General features: G+C 31.2%; 1 protein-coding gene across 1 annotated transcript in view; it reads left to right on the top strand.

Annotated features, from left to right (window-relative positions):
• Window positions 1-23,950, top strand: part of LOC145255826 (sodium-dependent serotonin transporter-like) — a 174,187-nt gene that overhangs the window by 148,794 nt on the left and 1,443 nt on the right. The window contains exons 6-12 of the mRNA XM_080114544.1: window positions 3,960-4,063; window positions 7,219-7,343; window positions 10,251-10,363; window positions 11,901-12,029; window positions 15,527-15,626; window positions 18,378-18,478; window positions 20,504-20,671. Coding sequence (XP_079970670.1) covers window positions 3,960-4,063; window positions 7,219-7,343; window positions 10,251-10,363; window positions 11,901-12,029; window positions 15,527-15,626; window positions 18,378-18,478; window positions 20,504-20,671 — 840 coding nt within the window. The remainder of the gene's footprint in view (window positions 1-3,959; window positions 4,064-7,218; window positions 7,344-10,250; window positions 10,364-11,900; window positions 12,030-15,526; window positions 15,627-18,377; window positions 18,479-20,503; window positions 20,672-23,950) is intronic.

The raw sequence follows: 23,950 nt of genomic DNA, 5'->3' as shown, positions 1-23,950 counted from the left end.
TCAATAGTAGTTTTTATTATATTTATGGGATATCCATTGCTGAGAAAAATATTTGTGATTTTACCAAGTTCCGCATCAAGACGGTTTGGTGAACAAATCATGAGTGCACGATGTGTAAGAGCGCTAATGAGGTTTATTTTTCTAGACTGAGGGGCAAAGGAAAACCAATTAAGATAGAGCCCTGTAAATGTAGGTTTTCTGTATACAGAGGTCTCAAACGTAGAACCAACTTTAGAAACACGAACATCGAGGAATGGAGGAGAGCCACAGTCCTCGACCTCCATAGTAAATTGTAACGATGGATGTAAGTTACAAAGACGAAGAAACTGTTCAGCTTCACTCCGTGAGGAAAAGCATGCAAAAGTGTCATCAACGTAGCGTGTATAGAATGTTGGTTTAGTATATATATATATATATATGTTGGTTTAGTATATATATATATATATATATATATATATATATATATATATATATATATATGGCGATTAAGCTACACTGAATATTCGGCGTTTCATCCACTCTAGGATTCCTCAGGCTTCTGCGCCGAATATTCCGTGTAGTTTAATCGCCATATATATTTTATAAATTACTAACTAGCTCTACCTACGTATTGAGCACTTTTGAAGTAAATACTTAAAGTTTATGCATAAATCTATACTTTCGTATATCAATTTTATGTGAGTAAATAAAGTAGTTACATATATATATATATATATATATATATATATATATATATATATATATATATATATTACAAAAATGCTCTGAGAAATATATATATATATACATATATATATATATATATATATATATATATACTTCATTTACTCACATAAAATTAATATACGAAAGTATAAATTTATGCGTAAACTTTAAGTATTTACTTCAAAAGTGCTCAATACGTAGGTAGAGCTAGTTAGTTAGTTATAAAATATAGATGGCGATTAAGCTACCCTGAACGTCAGGCTTATGAGCGAATTTTGTGGCTGTCTGTCCTTTTTATATACGCAGCTTCTATTGAGATTTTAGTTAGCCAATCAGCTTTCTAGTATCCACCGCGCCCTTCCTATCAGCCAATGGGGATGCACTTACCGGACAAAGGCCTATTCGACCTCTGGTTGACCTATTCCTTTGTGTATGCTCTATTTTGCCTGGATATCTAGTTTTAGATTTAGATTAGTTTTTTTTTATGTTAGTTTATATATATCTATATACACATAAAGATATATATATATATATATGTGTGTGTGTGTGTGTGTGTGTGTGATAGTTTATGTAACATATATATATATACATATATATATATATATATATATATATATATATATATATAAAATGAAAATTACAATTGAATTTACCAAAATGATCCAAGATGGTAAAATTAAAGTAAATTATAAATATTAAAGAATTAATATTTATAAAATTATCTCAGCCAGATATAAAAGCTCGATAATACCAAATAGGAAATAGGGCTTATAATATGAGCAAACCGTTAATGAAATATGTTAAAAACACTTTGAAATGAGTTAAAAACATATTTAATCTGAAAAGGAAACACTAGATAAATGGATAGTCCTTAATCCGCGGAGTTTCGAAGAAATACTCTCCTTCTCATCAGAGGGTAGGAATTAGCAAAATGCAGGATCGGATTTTGCATGCAGAAGTATTTGATGAAACAACAAATAAGTCAAAGACTTCTGCAAAAAATTATGACATGTATTCGATAAAAAAATTATATGTATTCTATAAAAGAATTATAACATGTATTCTATAAAAAATTATAACATGTATTCTATAAAAAAATTATAACATGTATTCTATAAAAAAATTATAACATGTATTCTATAAAAAATTATAACATGTATTCTATAAAAAAATTGTACCATGTATTCTATAAAAAAATTATAACATGTATTCTATAAAAAAATTATAACATGTATTCTATAAAAAAATTATAACATGTATTCAATAAAAAAAATTATAACATGTATTCTATAAAAAATTATAACATGTATTCTATAAAAAATTATAACATGTATTCTATAAAAAAATTATAACATGTATTCTATAAAAAAATAAACATGTATGCAATAAAAAAAAGTTATAACATGTATTCTATAAAAAATTAACATGTATTCAATAAAAAAAATTATAACATGTATTCTATAAAAAAAATTATAACATGTATTCTATAAAAAAATTATAACATGTATTTGATAAAAAAAAGTTATAACATGTATTCTGTAAAAAAAAATTATATTATTATAATTGCTTACATCCGAGTGACTGTAGTTTAATTGTTTTGGACTTTCATTTCTTTTAATAAATATTTTTACCAATAATTCTTCATAAGTTTTGGTTTCGGTTATAGCTGATGGCACTCAAGTCATTTACCTTTTTTATAAGTTATTTCACCAATATCGTGATGATGGTCTCGCACCTAGAGATAGTGCACACTTTTTTTCCAAGGTAAAGGTCAAGATCATAGGCTAAGTCTATATACCCTCCTACAGCCCACATCACTGGACCGATCATTACTATATCTAACATGATGATGGTCCCCGAACTAGGAATGGTGCACACCATTGTCCAAGGTAAAGGTCCAAGGTCAAGGATAAAGATTTATGTATATATACTCTCCTACAGCTCATAGAACTGGACCAATCATGACCAAACCTGGTTTGATGATGATCTCCGACCTAGGGATGGCGCAAACTATTTTTCAAGGCCAAGGTCAAAAGTTAAGGTAATATTTGATGCGGCTCTTCATAAACTCCCCCACCCAGAGATTGTGCACACGAAGTTGAGGTATCTTTGCTATATCTTTGATAAAAATGTGTTTGGGATAATAAACAATGTAAGCGTCAAGTTTGGTATAACTTATTTGCTTTAACGTTTATAGTTGAATTTCAGTCACTTCAGGGGGTAGTTATCAATTTCAAACACCTTAAGCAATATTTGCTCTTTACAACATCCACTTACTGCAAGGGTGTCCGCAAAGCGGGTACCTGAGCGTACAGCAAAGTTCTGGCGAAGTACGGATATCTTTGCTAGTTGTTAAATTTAAAAGGAAATAAAACGATATTGCGAAACCTCCCACATTAAAAACGACCTTGTGTCACATTTTGCTTTTGTGAGGAAGCAAATACGCACCAACGGATCTATTATCAGTTCCTATTTACTTTGCCTCCTCCCCCCCCCACGAGTGCAGAGTTAGACGCCGAGGTCGTTTTTTTAATGTGGAGAAAATGAACAAAAATTAAAGATTGTCTCAGTCGTGAAGCATTTCTCCTCCACTGACAGAGAACAAGAAATTGGGGTGCAGCATCTGAGGAACAGATACTGCACTTTGATCGTGGGATAATTAACGTGAAAAGGACATTTTGATTTTAAGGTTGATGCGAGAAATGGAACCAACTTTCGAATTTATTCATGTGTGTGTGGGGGGGTGCGGGAGTGTGTGTGTGTGTGTGTGTGTGTGTGTGTGAGGGAGAGTGTGTGAGAGAGACAATATAACAAAGTAATAATTTTTACCTAAGAGACATCATAATAATCAACAGTTATGCATTTAAAATCTGAAAAGGTACGGATGTTATAGATTTTGAAAAAAAATTGCTGAATAAACGAGATGAGTTGTTGATTCTTTGGTGAATTTTTATTTGGTTTCCACCTGAACACTTTCCTTTAAAATGACGATTTTCGGGTATGCTGAAAACGAATATCGCATTTAAATGCAATACGTACAACAATATCCACAACTTATAACTTAAGGGATTATATAGCTTAATATCCGGAAAACTACCTATTTGCGGAAAATTTAATAAGATATTCGTTTTCAGCATACCTGAAAACCTATAACAGTCGTCATTTTAAAGGAAAATATAAAGTTGAAAAAAAAAAAAGATTACAAATTATTTTTTCCTCTAAATCTAAGATTTTGTTTCTGTTTGTGTTTCTAGGTCTGGGTCGATGCTGCTGTTCAAATTTGCTTTTCTCTGGGGCCTGGATTTGGATCCCTCATCGCTCTTTCCAGTTACAACCCGAGAAAAAATAACTGTTATCGGTAACGAAAAGTCGAATTTCATATGCATACTAGAAAAATATATAAAAATAAAAATTTGAAAAGCAAAACGAAAAAAACAAAAACAAACAAAAAAAAAAAAACAGGCCGAATAAAGGGAAGGAATCCTGTATTCGTCAAACCTGAATTATTTTCCTTTTTCAAGTAAACATCTGACGTAACAACTTTTTTTTGTTTGCTTGTTTAAAGATGTCGACATCTTGATTTTTGTTTCTGGTCGAAGAAAATAATTTCTAAAACAAATAAATCAAATTACGGTAAATATGTAGTTTAGCGGCGTAAATTATTTGACAGACAAAAAGTTATAAAACTTATTTATTTTATATAAAACGCATTATTAGACCCAAAGGCTGAACAAAAAAAGAAAAAAAAAAATTCCTTTTTATTTTATTTTTTTTTTAATAATTTTTATTAGACTTAAATGTACAAGCATTGAGACCGCCATATTGTTTTTTAAATTTAGCCTTTCTAAGCGTTAGATTAGCCTTTTTACGGCCAAATTTGGACATTTTTACGCTCTTTGCTTTGGCTGCCACTTTTGTAATGAAAGAGCGTAAAAAGAAGGACAAATCTGACCTTTAAAAGGCCAATCTGTCAAACCTTAGAAAGGCCAAAATTTAAAAAACAATATGGCGGCCTGGATTGTCGTACATTTCGTCTAATAAAAAAATGTTGAAAAAGTAGTAAAAATGGATTTTTTTTTGGGTTATAATAGGGTCTAATAATGTGTTTTATATAAAAATAAATAGTTTTTTTTTATAATTTTTTGTCTGTCAAATAATTTACGCCGCTAGACTAGACATTTGCCCAATTTACATTTAACTTTGTTAACAATGTAGGCCAACGTTGCACAATACGTTTAGAATTAATTCCAAGACACAACAGTTTCGCACCACTTTTATGTCGACTTACGAAAATGATAAATGAAGTTTTAATTGACTAAATTTAATGCAAATCTGATGTATTTTAATTTTCAACTGAACGGTTTTCATATTATTCCCCTGCTATTCATTTACAATACTGAAAAGAAACTGAAATGTTTTGAATGTTCATTATTTGATGATATGTATCGTTAAACCTTCACAAAAGTAGAAGAAATCTAAACTTTCACGAACAACACCACCTTTCGTTATTCAATTTGTATTAAACTAAAAGTTAACTAATATATATATATATATATATATATATATATATATATATATATATATATATATATATATATATATATACTCGTTTTTTTTTTATTCAAAAGTAATGGACTAATGAATTCAACGAGGTTGTTAGATAGTGCTCAATAAAAAAGAGCTGATAAACTGAGCAGCAGGATGTGACCATGTTTATATAACAATAAACAAGTATATATATATATATATATATATATATATATATATATATATATATATATATATATATATATATATATATATAAAACGGCCGAGTAGCCGAAACAATAATGTAACTTAACTGAAAGATACGGTAATAAAAAATAAAACGCATATTTGCTCTACAACAGTATTGAGCACTTTCTTCAGTTTTTATTAATTACCATCTCCACTATATATATATATATATATATATATATATATATATATATATATATATATATATATATATATATATATATTATATATATATATATTATTTATTTATTAGAAGGTAAACAGTTACATTTGGTCGCTACAAACAGTCATCTGTTTCAGTCAATGCGATTTCATCAGGCGACCCTGACCATCTGATACTACAGAATTTATATTTATTGTTATAGATTGTTTATTATACAAGCATTATATACGAGCTCTGTCCGGCATTGAGCACTCTTTAATAATCACGCGAGTTTCATTGAATTTAATCTAGGAAAACAATCGATACAACCATATATATATATATATATATATATATATATATATATATATATATATATATATATATATATGTATATATATGTATGTATGTATGTATGTATGTATGTATGTATGTATTGCTTTAAACATGTCAAATATGTCAGGTCATGTCATATGCTACTGGTACCATGTAACCCAGTACTACCTGCCTCATGGTCGGGTCACCGGCGACTAAACTGGTTCCCCCACCAGACTTGCTTGGTGAGGAGGGCGGCTAGTCTCCCTGAAGGATAAAAAAAAAGACTTTCCAAACGGCGAATGAACTCTATTCTGGGTCAACAGCCAACTAGCACCGTGTATATTTGTGTGTGTGTGTATTTGGGGTGGAGAGGGCTCCCGTAAGCCGTGGTGAAGGCAACCTTTCTAGGAGAAGCAAATCTCTGATTTAAAAAAAAACCATAAAGCGGAAGACCATTACCCGCATTAAGCTGGTCTGCAGTTTAATTTGTTGCTGGCTATCTTGCTCTTGCTTGTTGCTGGATCTCAACATTTTGAACCGAGAGAGAGACTTAGCTGTCGTACAAAGCTAAGACTCTGTAACATCATATTTGTATAGATACTCCCTCAGAAATTTGGGCTCATGGATTTTAAATGTCTGAGTGAGTGGCACTCGTCTGACAAGACGTTGCAATCATCATTGCTTTAAACAAAATGGACGGCAAAAACCAAGGAGCCCCTCATGTGATGTGACCTTCATGTGCAACCACGCCAAAGACCATACCCATAGCCGGAAACATCGTTGGGCTATGTCCTCAAGCATTATCTGCATTTTGAGGGTGCTGGCAATGGTCCTGTTATCATGACATGGATCGGTAGAGAGCATGTGTTATATAGCGACGCACTCAGATCTCGCTCGTTGAACATTGTGTCATTTTCAGACATGATAGAAGGAGAGAGGTTTAAACTGCAACGAACACGGTTCAAGCGAAGCGTAACGACCACGTTACATTAGGTTCAACAGCAGAGAGCAGAAATAAACATTTGACCAAGGGAAATAATATACTTTTGATCATGAAAAGGACCCGAAGCCACGAAATTCAAACTCACGTTAAATAAAAATAAAAATGCAGACCCATCCGGGATTGCTCAATATTAATTGGCTACATATAGTGTTTTTTATGTACAATTAATTGCTTCTTTTTTTGTTGTTTTTTTTGTTTTTTTGTTTAATGTATTTTAAAACCCGTTATTTTCTTCTTTTTTTAATTATTTATTCCTTCTTTTTCGTATTTTCAGTGATTCTTTGGTGACGAGTATTATCAACTGCTTCACGAGTTTCATCGCGGGTTTCGTTGTTTTCTCCGTGTTGGGTTATATGTCGCACGTGACGAAAAGATCCATTCAAGAAATTGCCGTCGCAGGTAATCATTCTTCTCTTTCTTTCCAACTCTCCACCCCCACCTCTCTCTCTCTCTCTCTCTCACACACACACACACACACACACACACATACACACATACACACACAACCCACCTCCTTTTCTTGAGTAAAGCATTTTTCGTACACGATTTTTGTCTGCTGCTTACTTAGCGTAATGCGAAGTTATTTGTAAATGAACAAATAGGGCACAAAAAAATGATCGTATAAAGACATTTCAAGATATTTGTGGGAGTCGATCCTAAACTAGAGTGCTGTAGGTTCGATTCCTTGCTCGGCATAGGCGCTAGTCTAGCTGCACTGTGAGCTTTGATACGGCGAAACAGTTTGCTCTGATTGACTCTCTCTCTCTCTCTCTCTCTCTCTCTCTCTCTCTCTCTATCTATCTATCTATCTATCTATCTATCTATCTATCTATCTCTCTATATATATATCCCATTAACGAAACGGTTGTAATGAAGAAATCCAAGATGAATAAACAAAAGTTATAAAAAAGAAAAAATGTAAGTCTTTGAATTTCAACAAAGTTTTGTACTATACATGCTCTGCACCTATAAAATAGATACATTGAGCTTTCTTCGAAATTAACGGTATATATATATATATATATATATATATATATATATATATATATATATATATATATATATACGAGCAAACAGTTAATAAAACATGTTAAAAACACTTTGAAATGAGTTAAACCATATTTAATCTGAAAAGGAAACACTAGATAAGTGGATAGTCCTTAATCCGCGGAGTTTCGAAGAAATAATTTCCTTCTTATCAGAGGGTAGGAATTAGCAAAATGCGGGATCGGAATTTGCATGCAAAAGTATTTGATGAAACAACAAGTAAGTGAAAGATCTTACTTGAAAACAAAAAAAAGTGAAGCAGAGGGAATATGGTGAAAAAAAAGGTGATTACACATAAATGGATAGTCTGGTGGAAGATAAAAAATCCAGTGACGGTAAAATCCAAATATATAACTTCAAGAAAGTTAATTGAATTTCCATTTTCACAAGTAAAATCCAAAAATCCCGTAATTGGAAGAAGATGGTCCATAATAATCCAAAGGCAAAAATCCATGGAAAAATTCACAAAAATGTTTACAAGGAAGAAAGGAAAAAATTCCAATAATATTAATAAAAAAAAAAAAATGCTTTTCATTCTACTGCCGAGATATAATTCCATATGATTCCAATTACGGGATTTTATGATATATATATATATATATATATATATATATATATATATATATATATATATATATATATATATATATATATATATATATATGTGTGTGTGTTTGTGTGTGTGTGTGAAAACGGAAAACTGTGAAACAAAAATTGGAAGTAGGATGGGTAGGTAGGTTCAACTGCATAGTTTCCGAAAGGGGAACTCCAAATGTAATCCCTATTGTTCATTAAATTATGTTTTTCATCGTCTGAAAACGGGCCGTTATTGAGAATAATTTCAAACGACATAATATTTGAAATTGTCGGAATAGTCATGAAACGATTGTAACGTATTTTGAAAATACACAACTTGTTGCTATCACTCCGATCTCTGTGGTGTTGATTTTATGAAAATAATATATATATATATATATATATATATATATATATATATATATATATATATATATATATATATATATATATATATATGTGTGTGTGTGTGTATATGATTAGTTTTTTTTGGAAAAAAAATTGTAAATACTAAAATGATTAGTCGGTAAACTTGGATTTTCATTGTAATTATATTATAGATTTTAAATTAATGTATTATATATATATTTTTTTTAATTATACTTTATAAATGTAATTTACAATCTATTTCAAATTTAAAACTATAGAAAAATATAATAATGTTAATATACTAGGAAAATCACTTAGGATAGATAAATATTCACTTCCCCAAACCTTGAAAGATCTGGATTTTTATAAAAATTTTATAAAATTTTTAAACGTATTTCGAAATTTTTAAACGTTATACGATATAATGAAACGAAAGATTAAAATTAAAAAAAAACACTTTGAACGTATTTTAGGAATTTTTAAACGTAATTCGATATAATTAAACGAAATTTTAAGTTTTTAACCGATACCAATATAAATTTTAAGGTTTTTTATACATAAAAATTAGATTTTTAAATTAATTTGGGTTCAAATTAAAATCGATTTATATAAGGGAAAAATTATTTTTAAATTTTTGTTAAAAAAATTAGATTTTCTCATTATTTAGATCTGTATTACAAAGAGGGAGTTGCAAAAAATGAGTTGTGGTGTGAGGAGACATACAAACTGAAACAGAGAGAATATTCAGACCTGTAATAATACAAAGATGGGGTTGCAAAAATGAGTTGTGGTGTGAGGAGAAATACAAACTGAAATAGAGAGAAGGGGAGTTTTAAAATATAATCTTAAAAAAGATAGGATACAAGCTAGAAAAGCATTTCGTCCAAGGCATGAAAATTGTTAAACAAAATGTTTTTACAATAGGCTTTAAATTTAAAAAGATTATCTTTCATCTAGCAATTAATATATATAGATATAAAATTTTCAATTATTTTTTTTAAGTGCAACAGAATGTACATTACATAAAATAAATCCAAGGTAATTTTTTTATTCAATTTAAATTAAATTTTTATACCTTACTTTGTAAAATTTATAAAAGTGTACTTTGAAGATAAATAAATTTCAAATTGAATCTTGTACCTTTATTTTAAAAGTCTATAGTAAAAACATTTTGTTTAACAATTTTCATTTCTTGGACGAGAAGCTTTTCTAACTTGTAAATAGATTCGTTTTTTTATGGTTTTGTTCAGTTCCTTGATAGCCTTTTAACAAAGTTTTAATCGCATTACCAACTTTTTCCTTTTTTTTTTCAAGGCCCCGGTTTAGTATTTGTCGTTTACCCGGAAGCTGTTGCATCGTTACCCGGTTCGGTCTTCTGGGCCATCATCTTCTTTCTGATGCTCATCACCCTCGGACTGGACAGCACGGTGAAACACTTTTTCATTCTTTTTCAGTCGTTTTCTAATTTTTTTTACATAATTTTTTACATACTCGTTGTAATCGGGTTATTAAGATGAAAAATCATGAATAACACACACACACACACACACACACACACACGCACACACACACACACACATATATATATTCAGAATGTGAGAGATTGTATATAATAAATTCCACAGCCAAACAACGTCGCAGCCCACAAGAGCTATGACAGTCAAAGAACCGGTTCTTAGACTGTCATGGCTCTTGTGGGCTGCGACGTTGTTTGGCTGTGGAATATATAATGAATGACAAAAGACTATATTCCAAAGTTCATGATGTTGACAATCTTACAATTTATTTTTGAAATTCAGTTGCCATTTACAATTCTTGACGGTATCTGTTTTGTAGCACAAAATCATTCACTAAATTTTTATATCAATCAGTGAATCTATTTTTTATTGGCCAATGTAAACATATTATAAGGTATTTACAGCTTCTCTTCCAATTTTCGGATTTTTAATCATGTCAATTTTCGGATTTTTAATCATGTCAATTTACGGATTTTTAATCATGTCAATTTTTGGATTTTTAATCATGTCAATTTTCGGATTTTTAATCATGTCAATTTTCGGATTTTTAATAATGTCAATTTTCGGATTTTTAATCATGTCAATTTTCGGATTTTTAATCATGTCAAAACTTTATCTTCTTTTGATGGATTGTTGTTGGTATTTCTTCTGATGAGTTAAGGGCAAAATAGATTCACTGATTGATATAATAATTAGGTGATTGATGGTCAACATCATGAACTTTGGAATATAGAATTTTATCATTCATATATTGCTCTGTAATTACATTGAGCTTCTTACAAAAGCATTGGTATATATTATAAGGAAATTAAGTACTTTTCCACACACACATACATAATACACACACACACACACACACACACACACATATATATATATATATATATATATATACATTCAATATGGCGTAATGGAAAAATAAAAAGGTATTTGCAGTCTCTCTTCCAATTTTCGGATTTTAATCATGTCAAATTCCTTTTGGCGGATTGATTGTTGCTATTTGTTTTGATGGGTTAAGGGAGATTCGCTGATTGATATAATAATTGATTGATTCTGCGCTACTAATTAGATACTGTCAAGAATTGTATAAGTCAACTGAATTAAAGGAATAAATTATAAGATGGTAAACATCATGAATTTTGGAATATAACTTGTTGTCATGTATTATCTATATTGCTCTGTAATTACATTGAGCTTCTTAAATAAGGATTGATATATATTATAAGAAAATATATTTCTATATAAATAAATATATATATTCTACAGAAATATATATATATATATATTGTATGAATATATATATATAATATATCTATATATTACATGAATCTGGAAGGTTGTACCGTTTCTTATCTCAGTTTTAGTGTTCAACGCTACTAATCTGTTTTACTTGAAAACATGTCCTGTAACTGTATTTATACTTCGTTTTTCTTTCTTTTATAAATAGTTCGGTGGACTAGAAGCATTTTTAACTGGTTTTACTGACGAATACCAAATACTCCGACGTCATCGTGAATTTTTCGTGGCTGGCTTGATCGTCTTTGTCTTTTGCATGTCATTACCAACGACAACATACGTAAGTAGATGTTTATATATATATATATATATATATATATATATATATATATATATATATATATATATATATATATATTGGAAAAATGGGGGAAAAACCGGAAGGAAGAAATGTAGTAATTTTTTTATCACATAGTTTTCCTTAAAAGGGAAATGGATTCCATATTATTCATTAGAAAAGAGTTTTTGTAAACGTCTGAAGAGAGGCCGTTCTTCTGAATATTTTCAAACGATATAAGGTTTGAAATTGTCCGAATGGTCACGAAACAATTGTAGCGAACGGTGAAAATACACAACTTGTTGCTATCAATCCAATCTTTGTTGTCTTGATTTTGTTAAAACGATATATGAATGCTTGATTACAAAAACTGATAATTTTGAAGCTTATAAATTAAGTCACTTTATACTGACTTAAAATTTATTGGTATATGAACGATTACTGAATTCACAATTATATAAACATTATAAAATTCGGAATATTGTAAAAAATGTATATATATATATATATGTTTAAATATATATATATATAATTACTTAATTTACTCACATAAAATTAATATACGAAAGTATAGATTTATGCGTAAGCTTTACGTATTTACTTTAAAAGTGTTCAATACGTAGGTAGAGCTAGTTAGTAAGTTATAAAATATATATGGCGATTAAGCTATACTGAATATTCCACGTTTCATCCACTCTAGGACTCTTCAGGCATACTACCTGTAACCTGCCAAGTGTTGCTGTGGCTCAATTTGGTGTAATGGAAAACTCTAATAAAAAGAGAAAATGCACGTTTCTTTATATTCTTAGTATAGCAACCCACTCCAAAAAGTGAAAAAAAGGCGAAAATGTAAAATCTTGCCGAATTGTATCCGGACCCTCGGGAGTTTTGTTTTTGTATTTTATTTACATATCCAACATTTTTTCACTTCTTTTTTTATTTGGCAATTTATAACTACAATAAATTGCGGTTTCATTTAATACCTTTACTAGCAAATTCTAGCATTGCTACAAATATAATTTGCTGATTTCTTTATGTCCTCTGATGAGAAGAATAACAAGAATAGCATTCTTTCAAACTCCGCAGAATAAGGTCTTTGTAAATTGTTTTTTGGAGTATTCAGACGAACAATAAATTTTGATTGTAAAGTTCAACTTACAGTTTTAACTTTTTTCTCTTATATATATATATATATATATATATATATATATATATATATATATATATATATATATATATATATATAGTTGATTTTTTTCTCGCTCTGACATTGATATTAAAAGCCTACTTTTTCTATTTAAAAATTACTAAAATGAACTTCTTAAAATACTAAAACATGAATATTCGAGCGACTTCAAGAAGGTTAACTAATTTGTATATATTTTTAATATCAAACAATCTCACTCTTGAATTAGCATCTTTATAAGAATTAGATGTCATCCCAAAAATAGAAACGGGAATTTTTTTTTTACTGACAGCGATCAGTTCAGACGTGTAAAACACTGCTAAAAAGTTTAAATAAACACCACTTGTCTTATCTTTATTCTCGAGTTCAGCCTGATATTAACACAGGGTGGAACGATAAATTGCGCCCTAAAGAAAACAACACTACCGTTTTATTTAAAACTTTTATTGAAGAGATCAATTTAGGTGACTTTATTATATCATACAGATGACATCTATTCAAAGTACCTGCCTTCAGCTCCAATCATCGCCTTGATACGGGTCCGGAACTAGAAGCATGCCTTTTCCACAAGAACCTGCAGGAACTCGACGATTACTCGGCGGATGGCGGCAATCAAGCTGACTTTAGTGTTGTGGGTAGTCATGTTGGCGATGTTCTGGATGTCTGACCAAACGAAGTAGTCCAGCGGGTTCACGATGGGGGAGGAGAGGGGTCAGTGAGAGAAGGGTACAAAGTCGTAGCACACCTTCTGTCACCTGTGTCTCCTTGGACTTGTGGGCTGACGCCAAGTTTGCTGCCACACCCAGGGAATCACCATGCTCTTCAACACATCTCGGTAAACTTTGGTGTTGACTTTCAAGCCGATTTCGAAGATGTGAGATGGCATGATGTGGCCATCACTTGAAACCACACCAAAGACCATAAGCATTGCCGAAAACTTCATTCAGCTGTACCCTCAAGCAGTGAACCGTCCGTATGGAATATTGCTGTCACATTTGGGCTGGTGCATCTGCTGCTTGTCTCTCACTCCTGGGCAGGGTTCAAAAAGTTGAAAAGGTATGTCGAAATACATGTATGCGTTTGTGTTATGTCTGACACGCACGTACACAACACATTTAGACGATCATAGAACATACATAGACTGCAACACGATAACTTAGGGTTCAGATAGCGAAAAAGCCAAATATAAATATTTAGTAAAACGACAAGCAATAACACGACGTATATATGAGCCTCTCCGTCACACACGTATATAAATGAGGTCCACAGTGAAACAGGCCTTCCTGGGTTAAACAGTGTGTGGTCTATTATTTAGAAAGAGTTGGTAGGATCTTACTAATCGATTTTTTTATTTTTCTCCACTCCACGCAAACGAAGTGATTGCAAAGAAACGTTATTTATTTTCAATAAAATCTTTAAAATCAGATTTGGGTAATTTAAGTAGGACAATCCATGAAGTAAATGTGGTATTATGGCGATTGATTATTTTAGCTGAAGGAAGAATAGCCATTTTTTTAGTCATGGTGACAAAGGATGACTAACAGCACCCATTTTCTCACACTTTCGAATGACCTCGTACCTAATTTGTTTAAGATGTTCAAAAGGTGAATTTTTATATATTTTTTTTTACAAATAAATAATTCAAAGTGTAGTATCTGTTCTGCCCAAAGATGGGCAATAATATTGTAAGACGTGAGTTCACGCTGGACGTCCATAAATAGAACGTTTGTCACGAACTCCTATAATTAATATTAACTGAAAAACTCTAAAATAAAAATAAAAACTCTGATAATTTTGCTTAGTTGTTTATTTGCCCGGGTGGATGAGAGGAGAGATGTTGCGAGGCGGAGGCAATGTAGTAGTAGTAGTAGTAGTAGTAGTAGTAGTAGTAGTAGTAGTAGTAGTAGTAAAAGAAGAAGCAGGAGCGCAAAGGAATAACAAATTAAAAAATATGCAAAACAAAACAAAACTGGGGGAAAAGAGGTGACTAAGAAGATGTTTTAAATAAATGAATGACGTAAATAAAGATGCGAAAGGAAAAGGGAAAAATCTGGGAACCACTGCTCCGTGTAGTAACGCTAACCTATCATCCGTGAAATATAGGCAAACTGAAAGCAGACGGTGACGTAATTCTCTGGCCCTTTGGATGCAATTTAAAAAATACCTATAAGCCTTCACAGTCTATACGAGACTATGTATCAAATCATGTACGATGTACCAACATTGACCCAACGGGTCACGGATAGTCTAGAATTATGGAACTTTACACTTGTTCTTCTTTCTCTACGTTTTCTTTTCCAATTTTTTTTTCCAGGGCGGACAATATGTGATAACGCTGTTAGATGAACACGCGGCTTCCTATTCGTTGTTGTTCGTGTGTTTTGTCGAATTGGTGGCCGTCCATTATTGCTACGGTAAGTTAGAAATTCGTTCTTTTAAATATTTTAGGATTATCAGTATATTTCCAAGATGGAAGCATTATATACCGCCATCTTGGAAATACTAGCATATTTACTTTTTTTAAAGTGGTTTTCTTCAGATTTCATGCGTAATACTAAATGGATTTTAACTCCAAACCGTTCATCATGTCATAATCTTAAAAATAAATAAATGAAATAAAAACCTTTTTCTCGCCCGTACACAATTTTTCATCGCATTCTGGTCCGGTCACCAAACTGCAGTTTTAGCTATTTTCGTTTTAAAGCGGCTTCCTCACTTTTAAACACAACCCCCTCCTCTTCTTTCTTTCTTTCTTTCTTTCTTTCTCTCTCTTCTCCCCCACCCGCTCTTACTCTCTCTTGCACAAACACTAACAACTGGTTCAATATAAAAGAAAGAAACAAAAACAGCAGCAGCAGCCTACCATTTAACTTTAATCATTTACTAATGACTTGATGCTAATCAAGGCAAAAAGCTCCTCGAGGATAAACGTTAATGAAATAACGTCAGTTGAAATAGAAAGGATTGAAAGGGAGTAAAACACGAAGAATATCGTCTGCCAACAGGTTATAGACTAAAGGAAGTCATCACTTATCAAGGCCCGGAAGACACTCGGGGATAAGGGTTATTGCGTGTACTTCTGTACGAGAGTGTCATGAGTCGAATGTGTGTATTTTAGTTTCAAGAACGGTCGATAGAGGGCGTTTCTCATTCAAAGAACAGGGGTCGATAACTCGTACCTTTCTAAAAGTTCGTGCAATAACCTCTATAAATGTTTGATGTGTTTAAAATTATATTTTGCTACATTGACAAACTAAAATTATATTTTGATATATTTTTATACAATCTTATTGTGAAACAAAAAGAAATATTAAAAAAAAAATTATATGTTGCTACATTTCATACAGGAAAAAAACCCTAAATAATTCTAAAAAAAAAAATAATCTCTAAATATTTCGTTTTTCCTATATTTTTGTGTTATTTATTTCGTTATATATTTTTGCGTTTTCGGGGACACTTGTTTATATTTGACGTTCACAGAACGGCCGGTAGAAGGCGTTTCTCATTCAAAGAACAGGGGTCGATAACTCGTCTCAGTCGACTTATGCCACTGTCGTATACAAGTGCCGAACTATCTAGCATAATATTACTTTCTGAGTATTACTTATTAATTGACCTCATTTTGGGTCACTTTCATATTTAAAATAGTATGGTCAGTATTTACAGAGAAATTTTAATGAACTCTTATTTGCTGGTGTTATTAGTTTTCTGTAAAAAAATACTATTATTTTGCGATATCCATAAATTCATCAAAACATATTTGTTGATTAATTTATTTCTCATTCCGTGGAATTTTCACGGGTCCTGCTAATATACAGTTATCTGTTGTGATCTATAGTGATGAGTAATTTGCACCTCTAAAAACAAGAATAAATTTCCAAAATCCATACTAGCATCGTACACAAGGACCTGTGGTATAACGGATAAAAGACTTGATAATATTCAGTTGTGACAATCTTTCCGAAGTGAAAAGTTGATTGTTCAGAGTGTGCAATACAATTAAGACGTCTACCTGATTATGGCTGACGGAACGAGAGCAAGCTACCCCAGTGGATTACGTAAAGGTTTCCGTCCGAAATTCCGTGCAGATTCTAGAGTTTGGCACAAAGATTCCTGAGCTCGACAATCCTTATCTAAAAGATTCAGAAAAAATGAGAAAAGAAAAATTTTAAAAAGCAAGCTTTATTGGTTTCATTAGGTTTGAACACAACACTTTCGCGCGTTCTCTCTCTCTCTCTCTCTCTCTCTCTACCTCTCCCTTTCTCTCTATCTATCTCTGTCTATCTCTCTATTATTTATGCAGAAGCTTTTACAACTGCTTTAATACAAAATAAAAAAAGTAATGTCAACAAAAAGTAATCAGCAATCGCCGTTTAACCTAGTTTCAGTGTTTTTTGTCGAACAATTACATTATGTAAGATGTTTAGGTATAGTCTTGGTAGTTTCTGACTTTCGACCAGACAGACAGACAGATACACACACACACACACACACACACACACACACACACACACACACACACATAGACAAACAGACAAAAATGCGACTTTTGTTTATAGGATGGCTGGTGAAACGAAAGCAAACTACCCCAGTGGAGTTAATAAAAGGTTCCGTTCGAAATTTCGTATATATTCCAGTGTTTAAAAGAAAGATTCCTAAGCTCAATTATCTCCATCTAAAAGATTCGGAAAAAATAAGAAATTAGATTTTAATAATAATTAAAAAAAACTTCATTGGCCTCATTAGGTTCTAAACACAACTCACTCGCTTCCTTTCTATCTATCTATCTATCTATCTATCTATCTATCCTATCCCTCTCTCTATATCTCTCTATCTATCTATCTATCGCTCTTATTCATGCGGAAACTTTTACAGCTGCTTTAATATAAATAAAATAAGAAATGTCAACAGAAATGTAATCAGCAATCGACCGTTTACCTAGTTTCAGTGTTTTTTGTTGAACAACTATGTTGTATAGCTTTACTATTTCCTGACTCTTCATCAGACACACACACATGAACGAAGAGACAGAAATGTAACATTCGTTTATAGGATGGAATAAATTATCTTTTCCGTTTAACTTCCAAGCACCTGTTCAAGGATGAAACGAAACAGCACAAACAAAAATGTACACTTGTTTTTTTTTTTTGTTTTTTTTTTCTCAGGTTTGACGAGATTCTCCAAAGATGTGGAAAGCATGCTAGGATTTCAACCAAACATTTACTGGAAAGTCTGTTGGGCAATTCTCTGTCCTGTATTTGTATTGGTAAGTGACATATTTCGTTGTCCTATCTGTAAATTACGTTTGTGTGTGTATTTAGGCAGCATTCTTTCTTTTAAGCAGTTTTCATTCAATAACACAGACGGATCTTGTTTTAATATTTTGGTTTAGATACTTTCCAATCTTGTTATCGATTTTCTTGATTCAAGCAAAAACTGGCTGACGTAACTGCCATAGTCATTATAAACTCAAGTGCTTTCAAATTCGTCTGAATCCATCGTGATGAATAATAAACATTGAATTGATTTTAGAATATTTATGGTTGAGTTTTCTTTCTTTTTTTTTTTGTTCATAAATCACTTGCCAGGAGCAAGAAAATTAATAAGAAAATCAGAACAAATAAAACCCTTCTCATTTTGAGTGTGATTTTCACAACGTTTCGGTCGATGTAACCTTCGATCTTCTTCAGGTGAATCTTGTCGAACTTGGGAATGCTTCGATAGACAGACACACCTGCTTCAACAGAAACATTTCTGAGTACAATCTTGGCGGCATCTCTGATGGGTAATGTCCTTAGTGTTTAATTTTCTAATGTAACCATCAAATACTATCGTAGCCTTACCATAGTGCTTTACTATGAAAAATGCATAGTCGTCAGCGATTGAAGAATATGCCATTCCTTCTGACCACTTCAGTCGATGGAAGAATGAACCATCATCAAGAACGTTATGTTCCACTTCACTACAGTGAAATAATACAAATTTTCACTACCATGAAATAATAAAAATTTCATTATAATAAAATAAAAAAAAATTTCATTATGATAAAAAAATAAAAATTTTCATTACAATAAAATAATAAAAATTTTCACTACCATGAAATAATAAAAATGTTCACTATAAAAAAATAATAAAAATTTTCTCTACAATAAAATAATACAAATTTTCACTACAATAAAATAATAAAATTTTTTACTACGATGAAATAATAAAAATTTTCACTACAATGAAATAATAAACATTTTCACTGCAATGAAATAATAAATGACCTCCCCGACAAAATTGCCTCTGAGATGGGTATATATGCTGATGACACCACACTCTATAGCAGGCACGACAGGAAAACACATGAACATATATCTAAAGTAATGGCAGAAACACTAGAGGATGACCTCTAATCAGTAGTGGAATGGGGACAAAAATGGATGGTCACGTTCAATGCCGCCAAGACAAAACTGGTTTCATTCAATAATTACAAGAAACCCTCTCTACCACCTATAGCAATGGCCAACGACTCTTTATCTGAGAGTACGTCTCTCAAGCTCCTTGGCCTAACGTTCACAGGAAACATGAGTTGGAACAATTACATCGAGGGCATTGCCAGGGCTGCTGCGAGGAAGGTGGGCTCTCTCTACCGTGCTAGAAAACTTCTAACACCCGAAAGTATCCTGTACCTCTATAAGGCCACTATTCGCCCATGTATGGAGTATTGCTGTCATATTTGGGCTGGTGCATCGGCTACTAGTCTCTCGCTCCTTGACAGGGTTCAAAAGAGAGTCGCAAATCTGGTAGGCCCTAAACTGGCATCTAAGCTTCAGCCTCTGTCCCATCGTCGAAACGTTGCATCCCTCTGCCTGTTTTACAAGTCTTATAATGGTGAATGCTCTGAAGAACTGCAAGCACTTGTGCTCCCACGACGTGAACACCCTCGACAGACCCGACAAGCTGCAAAATCCCACACCCACACTGTAGAGATCCCTAGATGTAAAAGATCTTTCTACTCCAGTAGTTTCTTCCCCAGAACTGCTAGACTTTGGAATTCCATTCCAGGTCACTGCTTCCCCAACTATACTGACATGCATAAGTTCAAGTGCAACGTGAACCAACATCTCGCTGCCCTAATCCCTGCATAGTACCCCAGTAGATGTTTCCCCTGATAGTAGCCCCCTACACCTAAGTTGCAATGTGCTTTGTTTGGGGTGAAAATGTAATTTAAAAAAAAAAAAAACTCTCTACAATGAAATAGCAAAATATATAAAATTTTCTTGTATGTTTTTTTTTTTTTTTTCAGGTGATATTCATCTTGTCGTTGTACGGTTACGGTGGACTTAAGTTAGGAGACTATGTTTTTCCCAAATGGGTCGAAAATATCGGATGGTTTGTGTCATTCACATCAATTTCCTGTGTACCAGCGTATATGGTTTACATTAGCATCGTTACAGCCTGTTCGTCTAGACCGGTAAGCCAACTAAAAATTAGAACTTTTGATATACTGCTTTATTTTTTTCTTTTTAATTTTCTTTCGTTGAAGATTATAATGCTGGGTATGGTGCAGCCAAACCAGCTGCCAACATTGCCCCGCTTTTTATATAGTACCATAAGCTGGGGTGACTCTTGCCATCCGGTGCGACTTTGAGCCATTAATAAATTACTAGTGGGACCCGTGAAAATTCCACAGAGAACTCTTTCATATGTAATATATTGATTTTGCCATTGTGTGGATTTTCAGCATAGATGTAGACGCCCGTATATTATTGTAGCTATTTACTATGCCTCCCCACGGGACAGAGTTAGACACCAGGGTCGTTTTTTTAACGTGGAGAAAAGGTACAAAAATTAAAAAATTGTCTCAGTCGTGAAGGACTGATCCTCCACCGAAAGAGAACAAGAAATGGAAGTGCAGCATCTGAAGAACAGATACTACACTTTGATCTTGACCAAAAGGCCCTGATATTATTGTAGCTCGTTTGTTAAAACTGCAAAAGTATTTATCGAAGCTAGCAGGGACTCTCGATATAACCCGGTCGAAATATATGCTTAAATATGATATTTTAATTCATGCAGATTTCGTATATATTAAATCATATCTATATATATATATATATATATATATATATATATATATATATATATATATATATATATATATATATAATTGAGTTCCTTCAGGTATAATTGAAACAGTAACCAAAACTTATGAAGAATTCTTGGTAAAATTATTTATAAAAAAATAGATGTCTTGAGAGCCATCAGCTATAATCGAAATCGAAACCAAAACTATGAAGAATACTTGGCAAAATAATTTATTACAAGAAATGGAAGGTCATAACAATTAAACGACAGTCACTCGGAAGATAAAAGACGTAAGCATAACACACAAAATAACACACACGTTATCGTATTAAAATATAGATTAACATCGTATTAATATATAGATTAATATCGTATTAATATATAGATTAACATCGTATTAATATATAGATTAATATCGTATCAATATATAGATTAACATCGTATTAATATATAGATTAATATCGTATTAATATATAGATTAACATCGTATTAATATATAGATTAATATCGTATTAATATGTAGATTAACATCGTATTTATATATAGATTAATATCGTATTAATATATAGATTAACATCGTATTAATATATAGATTAACATCGTATTAATATATAGATTAACATCGTATTAATATATAGATTAACATCGTATTAATATATATATTAACATCGTATCAATATATAGATTAACATCGTATTAATATATAGATTCACATCGTATTAATATATAGATTAACATCGTATTAATATATAGATTAACATCGTATTAATATATAGATTAACATCATATTAATATATAGATTAACATCTTATTAATATATAGATTAATATCGTATTACTATATAGATTAACATCGTATTACTATATAGATTAACATCGTATCAATATATAGATTAACATCTTATTAATATATAGATTAACATCGTATCAATATATAGATTAACATCGTATTAATATATAGATTCACATTGTATTAATATATAGATTAACATCGTATTAATATATAGATTAATATCGTATTAATATATAGATTAACATCGTATTAATATATAGATTAACATCGTATTAATATATAGATTAACATCGTATTAATATATAGATTAATATCGTATTAATATATAGATTAACATCGTATTAATATATAGATTAACATCGTATTACTATATAGTTTAACATCGTATTAATATATAGATTAACATCATATTAATATATAGATTAACATCGTATTAATATATAGATTAACATCATATTGATATATAGATTAACATCGTATTAATATATAGATTAACATCGTATTAATATATAGATTAACATCATATTAAAATATAGATTAACATCGTATTAATATATAGATTAACATCATATTAATATATAGATTAACATCGTATTACTATATAGATTAACATCGTATTAACATATGGATTAACATCGTATTAATATATAGATTAACATCGTATTAATATATAGATTAACATCGTATTAATATATAGATTAACATCATATTAATATATAGATTAACATCTTATTACTATATAGATTAACATCGTATTAATATATAGATTAACATCGTATTAATATATAGATTAACATCGGATTAATATATAGATTAACATCGTATTAATATACAGATAAAAATCGTATTAATATATAGATTAACATCGTATTTATATATAGATTAACATCATATTAATATATAGATTAACATCGTATTAAAATATAGATTAACATCGTATTAATATATAGATTAACATCATATTAATATATAGATTAACATCGTATTACTATATAGATTAACATCGTATTAACATATAGATTAACATCGTATTAATATATAGATTAACATCGGATTAATATATAGATTAACATCGTATTGATATATACATAATAACGAATAATGCATAAATAAGAGTAAATATTTGCTACGACACCAAAATGTGCATGCAAAATTATGAAATCGTTAATTATGGTTAAAATGCAGAAATAATATATTATTTACGCATTATTATTTTTTTTCTAATGGCTCAAAGTCAGCCCGGGTGATTATAGTTACCCCAGCTTATGGTAGCTTACAATGCAGTCCTGTTTCTTCTTCATCGGGAGTAATAATATAGTTCGTGAAGTAAGCTTTTTTGTTTTAAATTAATAAACGATATTCTTCACTGCATTCATATCTGTTTCTTTTCCTTTTCTTGTGGTCCTGGATATGAGCTTAAACTATATCCAATGGTAAGGCCCCAGCGGGCTTTGGGGAGTGTGGAGCCACCCTTTGATTGCTCCCAGGTTCACTTTGATCCGGAGTGGTAGTACCTGTTAGGGTCCCAACTATGGGTTGAATAGAAACCGACTTGAAAAAACCCCCAGATATATTCTATTAAAAATTTTTCTTCAAAATCTTTGGATTCGGCATTAAATAACCTGAAAAGGGTTGATATGCCGTAAAACAAAAACAACCAACCAACAACCTTTTTTGTTTTGTAGGGAGATAAAGTTTGGGGGGGTCGTAATCTGCATAAGTCGCACATTATATACTAGTGTCCCGATGTCATAAAAAAACGGTTGAACCTCCATATTGTGCGGGAGCAGTGTCACCAAGCAAGTACGACCTTGACTAAGTCTGTTTATCACCAAAGTGACCACCTTGGCGTAAGGCGAACTTTATACTTTAT

The sequence above is a fragment of the Euprymna scolopes genome, chromosome 31 (genome assembly GCF_053919585.1).
Source record: "Euprymna scolopes isolate OS-2025 chromosome 31, ASM5391958v1, whole genome shotgun sequence".
In the NCBI taxonomy this organism is placed as follows: Eukaryota; Metazoa; Mollusca; class Cephalopoda; order Sepiida; family Sepiolidae; genus Euprymna; species Euprymna scolopes.
The sequence above is the reverse complement of the archived record's forward strand: the minus strand, read 5'-3'. Positions and strand labels throughout refer to the sequence as shown.